At 40.2% G+C, this 22,115-nt stretch overlaps 1 protein-coding gene across 4 annotated transcripts in view; it reads left to right on the top strand.

Moving 5' to 3' along the window:
- The window catches only part of PCCA (propionyl-CoA carboxylase subunit alpha), a 477,837-nt gene extending 462,956 nt beyond the window's left edge, over positions 1–14,881 (top strand). For 3 of the 4 annotated variants that reach the window (XM_075061511.1, XM_075061508.1, XM_075061510.1), the window contains one exon: positions 14,037–14,881. In XM_075061511.1, coding sequence (XP_074917612.1) covers positions 14,037–14,099 — 63 coding nt within the window. In that variant the 3' untranslated portion in view covers positions 14,100–14,881. Of the gene's footprint in view, positions 1–9,133; positions 9,169–14,036 lie in introns of those variants that run through there. The other variant, XM_075061509.1, reaches the window with a different exon arrangement.
- The last annotated feature ends 7,234 nt before the right edge of the window (positions 14,882–22,115 follow it).

The raw sequence follows: 22,115 nt of genomic DNA, 5'->3' as shown, positions 1-22,115 counted from the left end.
CAAGTCCCTGCTCACCTCCTGATAGTAGTAATGTTCTATTCTTCTGTCCAGATGCCTTCCACCCCACCCCCCACATATGGGTAACATTTGGTCAGTACTATGCCCAATATGTCATTTATGTCCCTCTTTAAAGCAGGATTTAAGTAGGATCTGAGCTCTAAGTGGTCTCTAAGGGTGTCATCAGGAGGAGGGAGAAAACTTGTTCACCTTAGCCTCTGATGATAGAACAAGAAGCAATGGGCTTAAACTGCAGCAAGGGAGATTTAGGTTGGATATTAGGAAAAAGTTCCTAACTGTCAGGGTAGTTAAACACTGGAATAAATTGCCTAGGGAGGTTGTGGAATCTCCATCTCGGAGATATTTAAGAGTAGGTTAGATAAATGTTATCAATCAGGGATGGTCTAGACAGTATTTGGTCCTGCCATGAGGGCAGGGGACTGGATTCGATGACCTCTCGAGGTCCTTCCAGTCCTAGAGTCTATGAATCTATGAATACCCCCACAGGAGTCTCCTTTTTAAAATAAAATGATGTAATTTAAGAAAATAAAAACAATTTGGAGCTGTAGAAAGTAAAAACAGTGTCAGTTCATTAAACTGTTAGCAATATAATTACTTTATTTATTGAAGTGAAAAACAGTGACATGGTCAAACATTCGAAAGTTCAGAGTTATGGTTCCCACAGCAAATCACCTTCATGACTTTGCGGAAGATGATATATATTTGGTACTCTTGGTGCTGGACTAGATTTGTCCATTTGAATCTAGTTCATGCTGTTCAGTTTCATTGGTTTGAGCTGGAGATATTCAGTTTCCTTTTTCCTCTGAATTGTCTTCCACCCTCCAAAACTCTGTTCCTATATTCTAAACGCTAAAACGAGTGGGCTTGGGTTTTATTAATTACACTTATTTATGACCAATGTTTGTAAATGAATAAACATGAAGGGAGCAATTTGGGTCTTTGGCCTGATGAAGGTTCTAGACCTGTACGTGTCAGAAATAGGGCTTGGCCCAGAACGTGATCCCAGTATGTTTCAGAACACGCATAGGGGATCCATTTGCTGAAACTGCTGTGAGAACAGACAAGTTGTTTTTTCAAATTAAGTAAAGTTGTTTTCGCATAATCTGGGGAATACTTTGCATTCAGATTAAAAAGTAGCTATTTAAAGATCAGACTACCAGGTCTGGCAGGTTTGAGGGAACAACTGATTTAGAAATAAAAGATCTGTTTTTTTAAAAGATCACATGTTTCTTGCCAGTGTAGAGTCTTCAGCTACTACAAGATGTTGAGCTGTACATATTGAAATAAAAACATGTTCTATACTCTCTGCAATTCCACCTATACCCGGGTAATCGTGGACTTAGTTTAAAAAAAAAACAAAAAAAAGAAATAAATATCCAGGAAACTCGACCTTTGCTGAACATGAGAGTACACAATTTCGCCCTGATTTGACAACTGTGGTCTTATGACTTTTTTTAACTTTGTTATTTTACTTTATGAATTTTTAGGTGCTGGTAACAATGTTCTGAGTTCTTTCTTGACATTTCTTGGGTCAGACGTTAAGGTTGTGTGGCTGCTTTGCCAGGAGAAAGGTCGCCCGTAAGTTGTGAGTGCCTTGGATCTACTGACCTAAAGCGCTAGGTATCGTATAGTATTCTTACCTCTTATCAGCAAGCCCGTCATTTATTCTGATGTACGTACTGTACATTCACGGCGACATGCACTGGATGTACGGCCCCGCGCCCATGCTTAAGAACCTTACACAGCCATGTTTTCAGGCGGGCAAGACTTTAATACATTAATTTCACCTTCCTTCACTCGCTACGTTGAAAGCTCGGCACTGTAAAGCTGATGAGATGTTGTGCCAGAGCATCTGCTCATAGAAACTGAGAATGAACACATCTTCCCACTCATACAGGTCCAATTACACTCCTTTATTATATCCCAGCACATAAAACGAAGTATCAATACGAGAGAAAAGTGCTGTAAAACAGACATTCCTACTGGTAGCAAAACTTCTCTATACCAGTCGTATTTATGGAGCTTGACTTTCCTCCATCCAGACGACAATATTAAGACCTTCTAATGGATGTCACGATTTTATTCTTATAAATTAATTGTACATAAGATTTGTAATTCTCCTTCTTTTTCCAGTATCAAATTACAAATCAATAAAATTTTCACAACTTTTCCTGCTTAAATAACGCCTCTTTGAATGTATTTTAAAGTACATAATATTCAGTGTCAGCCACTGCCATTTCAAATGTGCATGAGGCCCACTGTCCAGAATAGTTGATGAAAGTGAAAAAGTAATCAGTGAGTAAACAGAGCAATAACTATGAAGTGTTTGATTTCTGTTCAGGTGCACTGTAACTTACTCACAGAATTTTGAAGTCTCTACCTGTATGCAAGGCACTGCATTTAGCCATATGGAGTGGAAGTCCATCAACTTCAGCATCCAAAGAAGTGAGCTGTAGCTCATGCTGAAATAAATTTGTTAGTCTCTAAGGTGCCACAACTACTCCTGTTCTTTTTACCTAGAAAATGTCTGTAAGTTGGAAAATGTGGAACAAGTCTACCACCGCCAAGACAAAAAAAATGCAGCAGATGTTCTAAACTGGGGGTCGGCAACCTTTCAGCAGTGGTGTGCTGAGTCTTCATGTATACACTCTAATTTAAGGCTTTGCATGCTGGTAATACATTTTAACGTTTTTTTAGAAGGTCTCTCTAAGTCTATAACCAAACTACTGTTATATGTAAAGTAAACAAGGTTTTCAAAATGTTTCAGAAGCTTTAATTTAAAATTAAATTAAAATGTAGATTTTATCAGTTTAGTGTGATCCTTGCTCTGGCTGAGCTTTCCAATGTTTGGTAGCACATATTTGGATACTTTAAGCTGCACACAGGCTTCTGAATGATCAGTTGTTAACCGGCTGGAACCCCAGATCGGCAGCTGAGGTGAGTGGAGCTGGTAGGACTGAGCAGGGCCGGACGCCTGGACCCTGTCTGGCAAGGGGCCTGTGCTGGAACTCCAACCGGAAGCAAGGTGAGTGGGGCTGCAGCGGGGACCCCAGCTGGCGAGGGGCCAGCAGCTGGAACCTCAGAGCAGTGGTGGGCTGAGCAGCTCAGCCTGCCCTGCGTGCTATCAAAAATCGGCTCATGTGCCACCTTTGGCACACGTGCCGTAGGTTGCCAACCCCTGTTCTAAACCTAGTCCATCATTGGTTGATGCTATAAAGGAAGAGAAGCAAGTCTATATTCCTGACTGGTAAAAATGAATGTGTGTGTCTCCAGTAACCTACTGTGGTTCTTCCAAAGCTGAAAGAACTGTGATTCCTGGTGAAACTCCCCCACATTTCTAAAGCCTCAGACCAGCTGAGGTGGTAATCAGGTGTATTTTGTGCAGAACATTTCAATTTGTTTGAAAACAAAAGAGCATTTATTCTAGGTTTGTGATTACTGTCTACTGCAGGCAAAAGGAAGTGTGAGCTAGAGTGTCTACTGAAAGTTGTTACCAAACTGGTAACTTATACTGCAGCTTTACAAGAACATGTTTAAGCAGAGCATAAGAATTGCATTACTTTACTTACAGATAACCAGAGGGAAAGAAAGTTGTACAAAATCTGAAACTAAACTACTTTGAATCACCAGTTGAAGCTGGATATTTGTTTATACTCTATTCCAAAACTAAAATTAGTTTCTCCAGCATCCTAACATGTGGCTGTAGATAGTGGTTACTGACCTTTCACCAGCAGCACCCTTGCTCTCAAATGGCAGATCACCCTGAAAGTAAACAGGTCCCGCATTTAAAGACTGCCTGCCATGGAGCTGAATCTTCACTTAAGGTAGTTTTGCAGAGGTTTCTTTCCACCCCACCCCACCCACAGTTACAAGAATGCATTTAACCCTAAGCCTGCTGTGTGCAGCTCCCACAAACCTGGTTGCTGCAGTCTCAGGCCAAGTGTTTATCCTGTGAGCCTAATTCTGTCATCAGCCCTGCTCTGGATTGTACTGCTACCCAAGAGAGGCCCTAGGAGGGCAGTAGTAGTATTTTGTTTTGCTTTGGGTAGAAATTCCACCAGTTTCTCTCCTAGTGTAATGGTTGACTACTATAGACAATTACTAGAAAGATCTCCTATCTAGCATGCCTGTGGCCCCTCCGTAATGGAGAAGGGTAAAATTTTCAAAATTATTTAAGTGACTTAGGAACCTAAATCCACTTGACTTTCATTTTCAGCTAGAAATTTTCCCCGAAGGCCAACTTTGCTTGAAGTGTTTGATCCAAGAGGTATTTTCATTTCAGGGTGAAAGTGATGTTAGAACCTTACAACTGGGCTAAGAGTATGTCCTTGATTTCTGAGTTACTTCTACCTCAAGCCCTTAGTGATTTGTCTAAAACCACAGAAAGAGTAATTCAGGCAGGCCTGAATCCTATCCTGACTAAGCCCTAACCTACGCTATAGTTAGATCAACATAAGGCAACTTATGTCAACCCAATTATGTCACAGTCTACACTACAGCCTTGTCTGGCCAAATGGGTACCTACTACACTCACATAACTCCAACTGCACCTCCACCAGAGGCATAGAGCTTATGGGAGTGTAATTAGGACAACACAGTGTCAACGCAGACACTATGTTACTTACATCAGCTGTCTCCCCCGGACTCTGTTTCCTGACTGGACTCTGGGCATGGCTTCCCCCCTGATCCTAGTCGATGGAAGTGCTCCTGGTGAGTAGCGTGGACATCAGCCACCACAGTACTTACTAACCTAGATCGACTTAAGATTGTAATGTAGACTTGCCCCCTCCCTGTCCTATACTCAGACCACTTTACTTTGTCAAGCATCACTATACTTAATTCAATATTCAACAGTATATCCATTCCAATGTCGTACTTTTACAGCAGTATAGGATAAAACTGTCTGCTTAAGAAATTTAGCAAGAAACCATGCAAGATTCTTCCAAGTTTCAGTAAAAATGTTTTTAGCCCTTACAGTTTTGAAGAAAAGCAAACTATGATTCAGCGTGTCAGGCAGCCTGAAATAAAAGCCCTATCCATCTTAGTGGCATGTTTAAAAGTACCCTGTATAATTTTTCCATGTGATTCTGCATACAAAAGTGTTACAATTATTAAATAAGAACGTATTCTTCCCTGGAGCAGTGTGAAACTCTCCCATTGTCATCAGAAGTATATACCAGGGATCGACAACCTTTGGCACGTGGCTCATCAGAGTAAGCCCCCTGGCAGGCTGGGCCGGTTTGTTTACCTGCCCGCATCTGCAGGTTTGGCCAATGGGGGCAGCAGGAAGCAGCGCAGACTGAGGGATGTGCTGGACGCTACTTCCCGTCACCCCCATTGGCCATTCCAGGCCAGTGGGAGCCGCGATCAGCCGAACCTACAGACACGGCAGGTAAACAAACCAGCCCAGCTCACTAGGGGGCTTACCCTGGCGAATCACGTGCCAAAGGTTGCTGATCCCTGGTATATAACCTTGATGTTGTAGCCCCAATGCAAGGAACCTCACTGAAAGTGTAATGTGGCTTATTCTACACATTACATTTCACACACACGCATCCTCCCCTCATTGACAGGTTTATAGAATGAATGCAGCATGTGCTCTGTGAATATTACATGTAAAGTAGAGGACCTACTAGGTACAAGCAGCAGAGAAAAAGTGTTTGTTGCCTAAATGTGCAAAAGAAAAGACTAAATCCTTTTTATTTAAAAAACAAAATTAAAAAAGTTTCAGTTTTTCAGTATTAAAGATTTCCTAGAGACTGTATGAGCTATTATACATTAATATGTTGCTCAAAAAGTCCTATAATGTACTGGGCATTAAAAGCAGCTGTTCAAAAGTCCTCGAGCCCACATTTCTCGGATGTAACTGGCACAAGAGTGCTGGGATGGTCTAGTGGGAACAAAATAAAAAACATGATTTTAAATTTTAACTCCTGTACTTCGCCGATTTTATCTAATACTGTTATAAACCCAGTGGATTCTTAAAACAAGTTTGTTACAATCAGTTAGCTTTAGCAGACAAAATTCAGCAAATTTGTTACACCACACGAGAGCAGTTCATTCTATTTTCGGGATTTTCTATTCTCTTTATATTTTTCTATCACTTGACATAGATGTAATTGTTTTTTTTTGGAGACAGATACTGACTGAGGATTGTCATGGGGGTTTTCCAATATATGAATCAAGCCATGTATTTCATTATCTTGCAGTAGTGCTACTGTTTTCCAGTTTACAACCTGAATGAAACTTTTCTGGTTAGTGGTGAAGAACTTTCTAACTCAGCTGCCCTTATTAATCTTGATGTTTACAAGAAAGAAAAAACCAAATCCAAAGTATTTATCACATCAAAAATTATCATTCTTGGCCAAGGGAACAATAAATTTCTCCAGGCTTGGCATTAGATCTGTATACTGAATTGTTAGATATAATAGCTTTGTGGGTTAGAAGTTACAAGGTCTTAGGTGCTCAGTAAAAGTATTGTAGATTTTATTTGAGAGGGGCTGTGATCAACACGTGTTTAGTGCATTTTCTTAATACATTTTGTTCACTTTCATTTTTTAATCTCTATCTTCTCGTAGCACATAATGGAAGACCTGATTCCCTAAAGGAACAATAATTGCTCATAGTAAGGGAGATTTAATCCACTGTGGCTGGTAGGTTAGTTTGTGCTGTACACAAAGCATTCCATAATGCTGTTAACAGTGGCCATCTCTTCAGGTGACTGGCTTTTTACCGTCCCACTCTACTATACAAATTCTCACTGGAGTACGCTGATACATGTCTGGGAACGAAATTCATCAGGAATTGCAGCATCTGGTTCATCAACAGAATAAATTCTCAAGTAACATGGTGTCCAGTTCCTGCAGATGTTCAGCAAAAAAGGAATGTTATATTTCCTGCAATTACAAAGGGTATTTCGTCCAACAGTGCGTCCCTGCCCTGGATCTTGCTCCTCATGGGTGCCATTTATCAATGTGCTGGTAGTTGGGCTGGCTTTTTTAAGGGTTCCAACAACCAAACACGGAGCCATCTACCTCCAAAGAAACAGAGACAAATAAGTAGTACTAATAATTATTTCATAAAATATATTAAATTTGGAAAATCAGTGATACACTGTGGCTTGAAGTTAGACATGCACCACAAAACTATCTGAAAATAACTGAGCAAGGGATTTTGTTACAGAATATTCTTCAACAGATAATTGCAGCAATATGCATCTTCCATCATGTCAAGTCAGGCATAAATATTGTTCGGGCAATTCTATTAATCTTGTTAATTTTCTTCTTTCCTATACACAGATATATTTCAGTTCTTTCCACTAGCAGCCACAACAATGACCAAATGTATTTTTGTAAACATAGTGAAGCTGGAACATCGCGTAGCATCACGTCTTTCAATGTTTACATGAACTTCGCTAATGGCGCATGCTAATGCTACTGTGTATGAGGCTTTGTGACTTACAAGAGCAACCCGGCGGAGCCATTTTCATGTTTGCCAAAACAAATTGCACTACAATTTAACATGTCCTTTACAAAACCAATGTGGAATGTACAGTAGAGTTAATTTTTTAACTCATCTGTTCCTCTGTAATAAGTAAATTTGGTCTGTTGGTGTGTAGCCGGTTTTAAGAACTGCATTTGATTTATTGGGACTAGCGATAGCAATGAGTGTCATACATAGGCCACTTGGGTGCTTTCCACCTAGAGGAAAAGTAATGTGGCTTACTCTCCCAGCACATTTGAGAGTCGTTATTTCACACTGAATGAAAGTGCACTTGCTGCCCTAGAAGCAGAAGCAATGCATTTCAGTTGAATGTTTGCCATGGCTAGCTGTCATACAGGGTAACACAGTGAGTGTGGTGTTCGTCATTTAAAAGGAAATTCCGTGTTTGACACAGCATAAATCATCGCGCTATGTTACATGAGAGCATGGTTAAATGAGAAGGAGACAATAAGGTTATTTTTTCCATATGATCTTGCTGGCAATGTGGTCGCAATTAAAACAAGACAGAGCTTGAAGATGTTTATAGTAGCAGTACATGAGGCTCTGGCTTAGGAACAGAGATGCGTAGCACCAGTGATTGGAAAGAATTTTACAACCCATGCAATAGGTCAGAAACAGGAGGAAATGTCCAGTAGTGAGGCATCAAAAGTATTAGTGAAGAAAGAAATGAGAGTGATGTGGGGTTGTTTATGGTAATGTGCTAAGATTTCTGTAACTCAGCTTTGCTCAGTCAGGTTTGGCATGGCGGAGAAGTGAAATAATAGGGAATCCAGATTTGGGGGGGGGGGGGAATGCAGGGAAAATTAGATCACAACTGAGTCACTGAGAGTTGAAAGCAATGGTCACAAGTGCAAGGACATGATAGACTCATACATTTAGAGAAAAAGGTGCTTCGGGGTGCTTGTAACAACTATTAAATGACAAAATTTACAGACTGGGTAGTACCAGAGGACAGTGTTCTCACAAGCTTATCCACTAAAAGTCCTTTCTGAATGAACAGTACAAATGTTATGATTTACACCCAGCATTTGGGCGGTGGCGGGGTTGGGGGAGGGTTAAAGAATGGTGAATTTCAGTGCTCATGAAAGTGAAACAACAGCCTGACTTCAGCTGGTGTAGAAGGCAAGTACAGAATGTTGTTCAAGCCCTAGCCAAGTCCTCATATCCAGTTCTGCCAATGCACTTCAACCTTAACTTACATTACCCTGCCTAGACCACTCCTGAGTGTCACCTGAACACAGGCTGTGAATACATTTTCTGAATCTTTGTTTTATTTTTGAGTATAACAGTCCTAGGGCTTAGTGTGGGAGAAAGGGGTGCTTTTATGAAAAGGTATGGGAAAAAAACCTAGCTTCATCTATTCCTCCCCCATTTTGTGTGTGTGTAACAAAAGCAGTTTCAAACTGTTTGATGCTCTTCCAAATTTCACTATCAGTCACTAAGCTGCCTTGAGACTCATTTTCACCCAACACAGCAGTGTGGCAGCCCGACAGAGGTAAGCCTAATGCTCCTTTTTGAGAGAGGTTTATTAGACAAAACTCAAATTATAGTAAGAAAACCTTTAAAAGCAAAATTGAATTAACATGTTTTCTGCTAATTGTTCTTATTTTAGTGACCTACCAAATATTTATGGCAGATGGGGAAGAGCTGGACTATTCGGAAGGGCACATTATTGGTCTACAGGATTGTCATTTAAAACAGCCAGCAACCCATTTGACCATTGGAATAATATTACTTCAGTGAGGAAAAAAAAATTACTTCCCAATATTATATTGTTTGCCCAAAACAAAATAAAAAACAAACTTTCCCCCCACTTGGGGAAAAAAGATCACACTGATTGGTCTGTGTTGTCAAGTTAGTTCAGTATAATTTACCATTCATGACATCAAATGAGTTTTGGGATACAACTCATTCCCTTACAATAAAATGAACATTAATATTCAGTTGCTCTGGCTCCCTTTTATAAGAAAAATCATTACCTTTCAGCTTGTGTTTTGAATAACAAACACAGATCCTTCAGGAAGAAACTTCTCCCAGTGGGGATTGAGAAAGGATCAGAGTTAAGCACTGAAACATGCAATTAATTCCCATTAGGGGATTAGGGCACTTGTGTTCACTTTGAATCAGAGAAATGAATTGTGAATTAAATTGTTCACAACCAAGAGGTTATTTGTCAGAGTTAATACGTTAAAATATAAAAGGAGAAAACTAAAATGCACACAAAAAGCTCAATAGTAAATGGTGCATCTGTAGGAAAAAGACATGCTTCATTTCCATTAAACAAAAGATTTTCCCTACTGTACATCTGAAGTTATTTTTTGAAAAAGTTTCTAGTGGGAGGACGGTTAAATGAGAAATGTATGCATCACATTTTCTACTATCGAAGTGTACTTGAATGTTTAATATCATTTCATTTGAATCTATTTTAAAATAGCTAATGCAGGCCCAGCATTCCACAATATTTACCACTTTGGTTTCTGTTAAAAGTTCCAGTTTGTGACATGATGTTTAAAAAAGGGAATTTACTATGTAAAGATCAACTAGGAAATGGAAGTTTCAATCATTGTCCCTCATCTAAATGTAACATATCTGTCTAAAGTAACAAAGCCTGAGTGGCTTTGCCTCAAAAAAGTGACTTGTTAAAAGACGCAACAATAAAAAGCTGTTGCACTGCTTTCCCGTAAATACATTTTAAAACTAATCATTAATCCTGGCCGAACTTTTATAAAAATAAATTAACCATGGTCCAAACAAGAGCAGTGAACATTTGTACATGAGGAAGATAGTTGCTGAATGTACTTTCCTATAAGAACAAGTTATACAGTTCTCTGCATAATAAACAACAAATCCAGTCTCCCACTCTATAGTTGTTGCTTACTGCATCACAGAAACAGTTACAAATTATTAGCATAATTTCTGATAGTTATATTTTGTCTGATTTAAGTACATTTTTAGCCACCTTGTGGCAAGAGACTAAACAGCAGGATCTAATTTTAGGACTTCCAACAAACTGCTAAACCACAGTCTAAAAATAGTTCTAGGCTGTACTCCTAGACTGAATATTCAACAGTGAAAACAAACAAGGTGCCTCTTCAGGTAATCCAGTTTGACACTTCATACCTTTACTACCTTAGACTACAGAAAATCAGACTCTATAATGTACACTAGCTTCCTGGGCAAAACAAACCCATTCAAAAGTACTTTCATGAAATATTCACACTACAGTCATTGAATTTTAATGACATGGGAAAATGTGAGAGAAATCTGTATGTCATCCTTTCAAATTATTTCTTTTAACTATGAGTGACAGCCTGTCAAACTGTTGATGCAACCTATCGCTAGTCATTTTGTCAGGACTAGACATAAATACTAGAAGTTAAAGTAACTGGGTTTTCGGATCATGAAATTAGAAACTGTAATTGGGTTAGCGTAAAAGCCAGCTATAAAAATGCTGGAAAACAAACAGGGTTGGTGCTGAACATGAGCAGTAACAAGGTTTAAATACTGTATTTCCTTATAAGCCTGTCTAATGACTGAGTCTCTGCTTAGTGCTTCCCCCACCTTACTGCCTAACAATTCAAACACTATGTGAAAGTGATGGCCAGACCTATTGCTAAATGTTAGCTTAGTCAACCTGTAATTGCAGATTAGATTAAACTGTCACAATTAGACTCTCTACTCCAAGGCTGTCTCTCAGACAAAACTACTGTCTAATATGTCCAACTGTAAATCTCATAATAAAAAATCCTTTCCATGATTTTTCAGAAAATTATTTGGTTTTAAAAGGAGACTGCACTAGTGCAGCACCACCAGGGATGTTAGGGATCATGGTAACAGCCGTTTGGGTTTTACTTTGTTGAAATATTTTCTTGCAACTAAGAAACGTATCCATTTCTCTCCCTTTATACAGTAACATTATTTTCCCTTGAGAAACATTCTTACTGTTGGCTCAGTGACCAGATATATAGTTACACATTAATTCTTCAGAAGTTTCTTGAAACTGTAGGAAACAGGTGAAAAAACAAAATGCCTTGAACTTTAAACTTGAGCTCAGTCTGTTTGAATGAAATGAATTTTAAGGTCACTCTTCACTCAATGCTAACTTTCAAGAACGACCAACATGCCAGAAAGGACTCTTGGGACTGCATCCTGTTGGTTCTTTGATGCTTTCATTTTGTTACTTGCTATTTTCTTTATGGGACAGACAAGGGCTTCCTGCTTGGGCCGACCCCTTTCCAACCTCGCTGAATACCTCAGAAAAGTTTATGGCAAAACACCTTTCTTACATTAACCACAGAGGCACCAGTGAAATGATGGTTCCTTTGAAATCAAGAGGTTATGGTCTCCTCTCAGCAGTTGTTCTCTCAAACTATGAAGTGCTGGTTTGTGAAAACAAACAACAGCATTATAGTAACGAATGCCATGTTGGACACTACTGGAGAGTACCTGTAACACTGCACCACCCTATTTTACAGCTTCCTTTGCACTCCAGCATTAGATATTTTAGCATACCTAAATCTAAGCATTACTATCTTGAAGATATTTACAACTAGCAACTATAGCTAAAATATCCCCTCTGTCAGGAATCACAATGTTGTGAAAGTTCCCAGCACTAATTCATTAGCATTGTTGTAAAAATCAGCAACATTTTTGTCACATTCACCTTGATGAACTTAGCTGCAATTTTTTTCAGATATTGCAAAATATTATTTTGTTCATCCCAAAGTTAACAGTATATGAACGAACATAAAAGTGTCTGAACAATCTTCAGGGACGGTCACCAAACAAAAGAAATGTCCATCTTGTGATCCTGCTATATAAACATGCCAGAGTAACCAGCCCAGAATCTGATCTCCACTCCAGGACATCAAGCCTCAGTTTTCACATACAGATGTATCTGTCTTACAGGCATAAGTGCTAGGGCATTGTTTCACTTTCAGCAGGAAAAAAAAGGTAGAGTGGGTTAAAGCCAAATCAGCATTAAAGAAAAATACAGAAAATACCGCACCTTGTTTGTGCCCAGTGCAGGCACAAACACTGCTATGTGTATTTGCATGCACCAGAGCACACCACACATCCCACATTGGTTCAAAGTAAGTACCAATATCCTGTAAAGGCAGAATACAGGCATTTTTAAAATTGGAACAGAGCTTTTGCAGCCAAGTCAGCACATTAATTTACATACCAATTCCCAGAATATTTCCAGTTATTGTGTGTTAGCTCTTGGAACAAAGCAAGTGCAAAGATGATTTGAATAGGACTCAAAAAATAGGAATGGATATAGGGAGCACAACAGACTAAATTTCAGGGCTTGTCTACATGGTTCATTAGTCTGCCCTAGAGGAGTCTAAATTGCCGGGTGTACTGGTGTGACACACTAAAGGACCCAAGTGGACCCTGCTGCTAAGCACTAAAAATTCCCTAGTGCACATTAATGTCCAATTTCAAATGGCACTACATTAATACAAATTAGGGAACTTTTAGTGTGCCCGAGCAGGGTCTAAATGGGCCAGATAGTCTGCAACACAGTAGAATTTATATTCCTTGAGTGCAAACTAATGCACCAGGTAAACAAGCCATCAAATGCAGCATTAAAAGAGAAGATAACCATCTTGTAGCACTTCATAAAAGATTGGAGAGATGGCCAGGTCACTGCTCAGCGAAGTTCTACCGCTCTCTCTCTCTCCAAGAAATTGAAACAGGTCTCCTAGAATGTGCTCTTAGCTGGAAGAAAGTTTTAACAGCCTTCCCATTAGACTGAACACCAACTGATTACCCCATCAAGAGAAGGTTGCTTCGGATGCCTTTATGTCTTTGTCCTTGCCAACATAAAAGATGAACAAAGCATTTGTTTGCCTGAGAGACTTTGTTCTGTCTGAGGTAAAATTCAACAACTCTACAAGTCTTCAGGTGATGCCATCTTAAATCCTTAGTATGAGGTTGGTTGGATCAGATGCAATGTGATGTCTCGATTTAGCAGTTAGAAACAACTTTAGAAAGGAATTTAGAAAGGAAAACTATTTTGTCAGGAAAGAATTGTAGAAACAGTTTCTTGATTGGCAAGGTATTCTCACTGAACCATCTTGCAGAGATGATTGTCACAAGAGGGGCCAATTTAAATAGAGGAAATACAGAGAGCCATAGGCTCAAAAGGCTGCTCTATTAAATGTTTCAGAAATAAATTCAGTTTCCAGCTGGTGCTGGGTAGTTTGAGAGGCTGACAGAGTTTCACCACTGCTTTTACGATTCTAAAAATGTGGAGATGGAATGCCAAAAGCTCTCTTCCAGAAGAAGTCTGTAGAACACCAGCAGAGCCACATGAAAGCACTGTGGCCTTGATGAATCTGTTAAAAAGGAAACATCAGCAGGCCTTGACTGGAACTTTTGCACTGAGATCTTGTTCAGCACTCCTGAAACAGAAGACGTACCTTACGGCAGTAGATCCTACATTCTGGACTAAGAAAATCAGATGCTCAGAGTAGCCACATTAATTACAGTTAACTTCTATTTTCCAGGCCACCAGTAAGAACTTGCGTGGATCTTGGCAGCATGCTGGTAACCCATCATGTAATCTTTGATGAGGAACAAGCCCTATAGAAGATGGACTGACAAGTCATTTGGAGAGCAGAACCAAGGCTTGTTGAGCTACACAGAGCTCACTATCCTTGATTTTCCTGGTCACCAGAGCTGAAATGGAAAAAAAGCAGATACCTTTTCATGTAATTAGTCAAACTAACTTCCATGTGCGTGTTTGTTTTCCTCTCAATATCCAGAGCACAAAATATCCAACTTTTTGCTGTTTGATGCACGTAAGCCAAACTAGGAAGGCCCCTCTCATTGAGGGAAACTGACTGAAGCACTGAAAATTGACTGTCCAGATTTCGTTCCCCTGGAGAGGGTCCTGGGAATCAATAAGATAACCTGGGAGCTGAGCTTGTCATATATACAGCATGCCAAAACTGAAAAATCCTCCAAAGGAGGATTGTAAATGGTTTCTGTTCTCAACTGTGAATTTCACATTGTTGATCAATACAAATGACCATAATGCAGCTTGTAGTGTTATTGTAGCCATGTTCATCCAAGGATAGTAGAGAGACAAGTGGATGAGGTAATACCTTTTACTTGACCAACTTCTACTGGTGAAAGGGACAAACTTTCAAGTTACACAGAGCTCTACATAGCTACACAGACCTCAAAAGTTTGTCTCTTTCACCATAGTGCAGCTGCCACTCTGAACCAGACAGAAGGAGGCTGTTATGGCATTTCCAATTGCTCTCATTTTCAGCCAGTTGAAGGTCCTCTTGCATTCTGAGGGGGACCACTTCCCTTGGCAACAATGGGATTAAACGTGTTCCTCATAACTAGGTCCTCAGAAACCGTGTATATGTGTAAGATCTCTGGTCTGGTCCCATCATTTCAGAGATTGGATGGGAGCTGAAGAGCGGGTGAAGTGGTCATCCAGGGATCTGGATGTGGTCAGTGATCCCATAATGATAGCAGCAATGCCTCGGAGACCTCCAACGTAGGGGAGCCTACTCTAGTGCCTGTACAGGAAATCATAATCCTAAAAAATGGTGTCCCTTCCAGATGGGTATCAAAGTAAAGAGCTTATAAGCTCCCTGGTCTTGGTTACTTGTTCCAGGGGAAGAACTTAGCCAGGTTTTTAGCCCTGTGTTAGTTACCAGGCATGTTAGGTCTTTCATAGGCGATGTAGCAAAAATTGGACATCTTGGGCCAGATCATCAGGTCTGGGTAAGCTATTCTAGGAGAAGAATCCAAGCAAAGGTAACTTTTAGCCCCCAACACAAGCCAGAATATCCTCAGGACTGCTCTAATTTATACTGGTATAAATGCTTCCTCCATGAGGAGGAATTGTTGGCAAGAAATGGTGTAAGGCTCATTTCATCAACAGCCAGAAGGAGAGATCAAGAGGGATACAAAGACTTTAGATTTAAAAGGAAACTGCCCCAGGAGTGCTGGTAATGGTCAGTTTCTGCCTCTTATGCCATGGAGATTGGGGAAGTGACGTAGAAAGACGTAGAAACTCTTCCCCAGGCCCTGAGCCTACAAAATTAGCCATCATTGGTAAATGTAATATAAAAAAAGCTTCATATCTGCTGCAGTGAGCCCTTTCTCCCCAATTGTCTCCTCATGCTGAGCTGGCTTGTTGTTGTTTCTGCGGCTATGTCAGGATCCTAGTTTTCCTCCCTTCTTGCCCCTTGCCCCTGAGAGATCCTAAGGATCCCAGCACTGCATTTGGTATCTCCTAACTCATCTCCTCAAATCCCTAATCTGCTATAGGTTTGATTAATTTATTAAGCACACTAGATCTGGCCCACAAAATAGGTGTTTCACATTATGAAGAGGGGGGATGTGCCTCACATTGGACAAGGGCAGGATGAGTTTAATGGTCTGTTCTAGACACAGCTGCTGAAGCCAGCTCCACAGCACATGGCAACACTATTATGGGAGGGACTGACATAAAAAGGAAAGCAACATGCTTCACAAAGTGGCTGCTTTGACCAAGGGCTCTTGGGCACAGAGGACCTAAGGAGTGGCCTGAGCAGTTGTGAGCTAGGAACCTGAGGAGCAGCCAAGCCTGGGGAGGAGAATTGGATTAAACATTGTTGACTGATTATTCATTTGTGGGTTACACAATTCAAAAGAAAATGAAGAGGGATAGTTTTGATCCTAGTCAGGGTGTGTGGCCTATATCTGAGAGCAGATAAGCACTCATGGCCATCCATACCAAAAGCATAATTTCAAAGGTCAGCAGGGACTAAGAAACTGGAAGCAAAGTACAATTTTGATTTAGATTTTACAACTACATTATTAAGCATATAAAATAACCTAAACATAAAAAAATTATACTGTTTGGGACTGGAGAAATTAGTAACTGATCAAAATTAAAGATAATCATTCACTTTACAAAATATACACAACTGTCTAATGGACTACACAGCCCAACAACTTAGTGGAAGAGGACTTTACCACCATAATAAATCTACACTGAATGCTGATGCAATTAAGTATACAAATTGCTGAGACAGCCCTCCCGTCTCCAAGTAGATTATGATATAACTTTAATAGAATTTGCTCTATATTTGACAGCAATTATCTAGGGATACTTATGAGCCTTTATTAATGTTATACCAGCACCCCTGGGCAAACATTTACTTATCGGTGCTAATTAACTGGAAAGAGAGAAAGCAAAATAGTACAAGGCAGCAGATCCTCAAATGGACTTAGCTGCCTAACTACCCCTTTAGGCAGTGCAAAATTTAGATCCTCAAAAACCCCACTCAGCTGCCACCTACCCCAAGTAAGTGCCTAAACTTATAGGCACTTAACTTTCCACTAATAAAGTGTGCCAAGTGCCTAAAAATCTGCCAGTGATCGTACAGATGCCTACGTCCTGATGCCAAGTGCCTATTTTATGGTGGGATCCTCAACTGAGGCATTCCTCCACCTATCCCACCTGCGGGACACAATCCAGTGGGCATTCTCAGAGGCCATCTAACAGACTGGGCCTCACACAAAGGAGAGGAAGTGGTGGTAATTCCTTAATAAACTTCAGCCCAGTAGTTAAGAGTACTCACCCAGGCTGTGGGAGACCCAAATTCCGGTTTCTTTTCCAATGATTATTTAATTATTTATACAAAGTGGAACAGACTCAATAGAGGCCCATCCCCATATACGCCATAGTCTAGTGGTTAGGGCACTGTCCTGAGAGGTGGAAGATATGAGGTCATGTCAAGCAGAGGGGGGATTTGAACCTCTGTTTCCCACATTCTGGAGTGTGTTCCAACCACTGAGCGAAAGATTATAAGAGGGGCACTGCCACTGTCTAAATAATAAGATGGGTGAACTAGAGTGCCTCGTGTTAAAGGAAGATATTGATATAATAGGCATCACAGAAACTTGGTGGAGTGGAGACAATCAATGGGACACAATCATTCTGGGGTACAAAATATATCGAAAGGACAGAACAGGTTGTGCCGAGGGGCGGGGGGAGGGGAGGGTGGCACTATATGTGAAAGAAAATGTAGAATCAAATGAAGTAAAAATCTTAAATGAATCCATGTTCCATAGAATCTCTATGGATAGTAATTCCATGCTCTAATAAGAATATAACAGTAGGGATCTATTATCGACCACCTGACCAGGGCAGTGATAGTGACGATGCTAAGGGAGATTAGAGAGGCTATCAAAATAAAGAACTAAATAATAGTGGGGGATTTCAATTATCCCCATATTGACTGGGAACATGTCACCTCAGGACGAAACCCAGAGACAAAACTTCTCGATACTTTAAATGACTGATTCTTGGAGCAGCTGGTACAGGAACCCACAAGGGGAGAGGCAATTCTTGATTTAGTCCTGAGTGGAGCACAGGATCTGGTCCAAGAGGTAACTATAACAGGATCACTTGGAAATAGTGACCATAATATAACAACATTTAACATTCGTGTGGTGGGAAGAACACCTCAACAGCCCAACACTGTGGCATTTAATTTCAGAAAGGGGAACAATGCAAAAATGCGGAGGTTAGTTAAACAGAAATTAAAAGCTACAGTGACTAGAGTGAAATCCCTGCAAACTGCATGGACACTTTTTAAAGACACCATAATAAAGGCCCAACTTAAATGTATACTGCAAGTTAAACACAGTAAAAACTGAAAAAAGAGCCATTGTGGCTTAACAACCATGTAAAAGAAGTAGTGAGAGATAAAAAGGCATCTTTTTAAAAGTGGAAGTCAAATTCTAGTGAGGTAAATAGAAAGGAGCATAAACACTGCCAAATTAAGTGTAAAAATGTAATAAGAAATGCCAAAAAGGAGTTTGAAGAACAGTTAGCTAAAAACTTAAAACACTTTTTCGTATTACCTTTTAAGTACATCAGAAGCAGGAAACCTGCTGAACAACCAGTGGGGCCCCTGGACAATCGAGATACAAAAGGAGCGCTTAAAGACAATAAAGTCATTGCGGAGAAACTAAATTAATTCTTTGCCTCAGTCTTCACAGCTGAGGATGTTAGGGAGATTTCCAAACCTGAGCTGTCTTTTGTAGGTGACAAATCAGAGGAATTGTCACAGATTGAAGTGTCACTAGAGGTGGTTTTGGAATTAATTGATAAATTAATTAATTGATAAATTAATTGATAAACTTAACAGTAACAAATCACCGGGACCAGATGGCATTCACTCAAATGCGAAATTGCAGAACTATTAACTATGTTTTGTAACCTGTCCTTTAAAATGGCTTCTGTACCCAATGACTGGAAGATAGCTAATGTAATGTCAATATTTTAAAAGGGCTCCAGAGGTGACCCTGGCAATTACAGACCAGTAAGTCTAATATCAGTACTGGCAAAGTAGTTGAAACAAAAGAATAAAATTGTCAGACATATAGAAAAACATAACTTGTTGGGCAAAAGTCAACATGGTTCCTGTAAAGGGAAATCATATCTTACTAATCTATTAGAGTTCGCTGAAGGGGTCAACAAATATGTGGACAAGGGGGATCCAGTAGACATAGCGTACTTAGATTTCCAGAAAGCTTTTGACAAGGTCCCTCATCAAAGGCTCTTACGTAAATTAAGTTGTCATGGGTAAGAGGGAAGATCCTTTCTTGGATGGAGAACTGGTTAAAAGACAGGGAACAAAGGGTAAGAGTAAATGGAGAGGGGTAACTAGTGGTGTTCCCCAAGGGTCAGTCCTAACTTATTCATAAATGATCTGGAGAAAGGGGTAAACAGTGAGGTGGAAAAGTTTACAGATGATACTAAACTGCTCAAGATAGTTAAGACCAAAGCAGATTGTGAAGAACTTCAAAAAGATCTCACAAAACTAAGCGATTGGGCAAAAAAAAAAAAAGGGCAAATGAAATTTAATGTGGATAAATGTAAAGTAAAGCACATTGGAAAAAATAACCTCAACAATACATACGATATGATTGGGGCTAATTTAGCTACAACTAATCAGGAAAGAGATCTTGGAGTCATCGTGGATAGTTCTCTGAAGACGTCCACGCAGTGTGCAGAGGCAGTCAAAAAAGCAAACAGGATGTTAGGAATCATTAAAAAAGGGAGAGAGAATAAGACGTAGAATATTTTATTGCCCTTATATAAATCCATAGCACCCCCACATCTTGAATACTGCGTACAGAGATAGTCTCATCTCAAAAAAAGATATACTGGCATTAGAAAAAGTTCAGAAAAGGGCAACTAAAATTATTAGGGGGTTGGAACGGGTCCCATATGAGGAGAATTTAAAGCAGCTAGGACTTTTCAGCTTGGAAAAGAGCAGACTAAGGGGGGAATATGATAGAGGTATATAAAACCATGAGTGATGTGGGGAAAGTGAATAAAGAAAAGTTATTTACTTGTTCCCATAATGTAAGAACTAGGGGCCACCAATGAAATTAATAGGCAGCAGGTTTAAAACAAATAAAAGGAAGTTCTTCTTCACACAGCGCACAGTCAACCTGTGGAACTCCTTGCCTGAGGAGGTTGTGAAGGCTAGGACTATAACGGGGTTTAAAAGAGAACGAGATATATTCATGCAGGTTAAGTCCATTAATGGCTGTTAACCGGGATGGGTAAAGAATGGTGTCCCTAGCCTCTGTTTGTCAGAGGGTGGAGATGGATGGCAGGAGAGAGATAACTTGATCATTACCTGTTATATTCACTTCCTCTGGGACACCTGGCATTGGCCACTGTCAGTAGACAGGATACTGGGCTGGATGGACCTTTGGTCTGACCCAGTATGGCTATTCTTATGTTCTTCGGTTTATTTTTGTGTGGCGGGAACAGGCCTAGGCACCTAACTGCCGGAGAGCATTCAAGGCAGTGCATTCCAGTCAGAGAGAGGTGCCTCCCTTTGACCCACAGGATTTTAAAAATTGTAAAATGTCATGATTTCAGCTATTTAAATCTGAAATTTCCCAGTGTTGTAATTGTAGGGATCCTGACCCAAAAAGAGTTGGGGGAGGGTCACAGTACTGCTGCCTTTACTTCAACACTGCTGCTGGTGGTGGCGCTGCCGCCTTCAGAGCTGGGCAGCTGGAGAGCGGTGGTTGCTGGTCGGAAGTTCAGCTCTGAATGCAGAGACACTGCCAGAGGCGGCACAGAATTAAGGATGTCATAATATGGTATTGTCACCCTTATTTCTACACTGCTGTCTGCAAAGGTAGGCCCTCAGTCAGCAGCCACCACTGTGCAGCCACCCAGCTCTGAAGGCTGCAGTGCAGAAGTAAGGGTAGCATGGTATGGGACTGCTGCTCTTACTTCTCCGCTGCTGCTGGCAGGGCGCTGCCTTCAGAACTGGGTGCCTTACCAACAGCCACCACTCTCCGACCGCCCAGCTCTGAAGTCAATGCAGAAGTAAGGGTGGTAATACCATGACCTCCCTAAAATACCCTTGTCATCCCCCTGCAACCTTTTGGGTCAGGACCCCCAATTTGAGAAACACTGGCCTCTCCCGCAAAATCCATATAGTACAGGGTAAAAGCATGCAAAAGACCAGATTTCACAATTCATGATGTGTTTTTCATGGCCATGAATTTGGTAGGGCCCTATGTGTTGTATAGGAACCATGGCTTCCTAATTCAGGGCTGTGGATTCCATTAGGTTACAGACTGCCTAGAGTTAGGTGTTCCACACTGAGCCTAAGTCCCCTTTGTGGATTTAGCCCAATGTAACTAGTGAGCTACTGAGCTAAATTCAATTGTAAATTGAAAAACAGGCACAAAATTCCAGGGAAAACAGAAACAGTGTACAATAGTAAAGCCATTACAAAAAGAAAAATATTTTTCTTTTTGTATTTATCAAACAATAATACGTAATCCTGCCATGAGTGCAGGGGACTGGACTAGATGACCTTGCAAGTCCCTCCAGTCCTATGATTGTATAGCAAAATAGGTCATTCCAGGGAAGAGACAGAAAAGGGCCACTTTGGATTCTCTGCATTCTGACATTTGTTTAAAAATGGATTGCTAAAAGTATTAGTGAAACAATTTGTTATTTCACAATTCAATATTTATTTCAAATACAAAAATGCATGTTTCTGAATATGGAATGTATTACATAGTTTTCTTTCAACACCTGGTGTCACCAGAATAACACAGTACATTGCTATAAATGCTCTGCACTTGTATATGCCTTGATTTTAAGATAGTTAGTACTTAAAAATAAAAACAATAAAAGCAAAACTGCTCCATAGAAAATTAAGAGGAATCATGTATGAGCATGACTTTAGTCGCTAACAGGCCACATGATCATACAATTGTCCTTGGTAGGTCATTGAGCAATGAACTCTACATGTCTAAAAGTTTTCAAGTGTCTTCGTTAGGGTCTTACTGATGTTGAGAAAAGCCAAAAGCAATGAGAAACAATTTGTCAAAACCTCCTATTTTGATTAGGGCTAAATCCTGGTCCCATTAAAGGTAAAAGAGGCTTTACTCCTGACTCCAGCTAAACCAAAATTTGCCCCATAGTGATCAATCCTTGCTTTCTAAGTATGTGCCAGTTATGACTTTTACACCTAATCTGTGACTATATGAGTCAGGTCACTTGAAAGATCTGTTAAGAATAT

This window comes from Chelonoidis abingdonii, chromosome 1 (genome assembly GCF_003597395.2).
Source record: "Chelonoidis abingdonii isolate Lonesome George chromosome 1, CheloAbing_2.0, whole genome shotgun sequence".
Taxonomy (NCBI): domain Eukaryota; kingdom Metazoa; phylum Chordata; order Testudines; family Testudinidae; genus Chelonoidis; species Chelonoidis abingdonii.
Note: the sequence above shows the minus strand (reverse complement) of the source record. Positions and strands in the feature narration are given on the sequence as shown.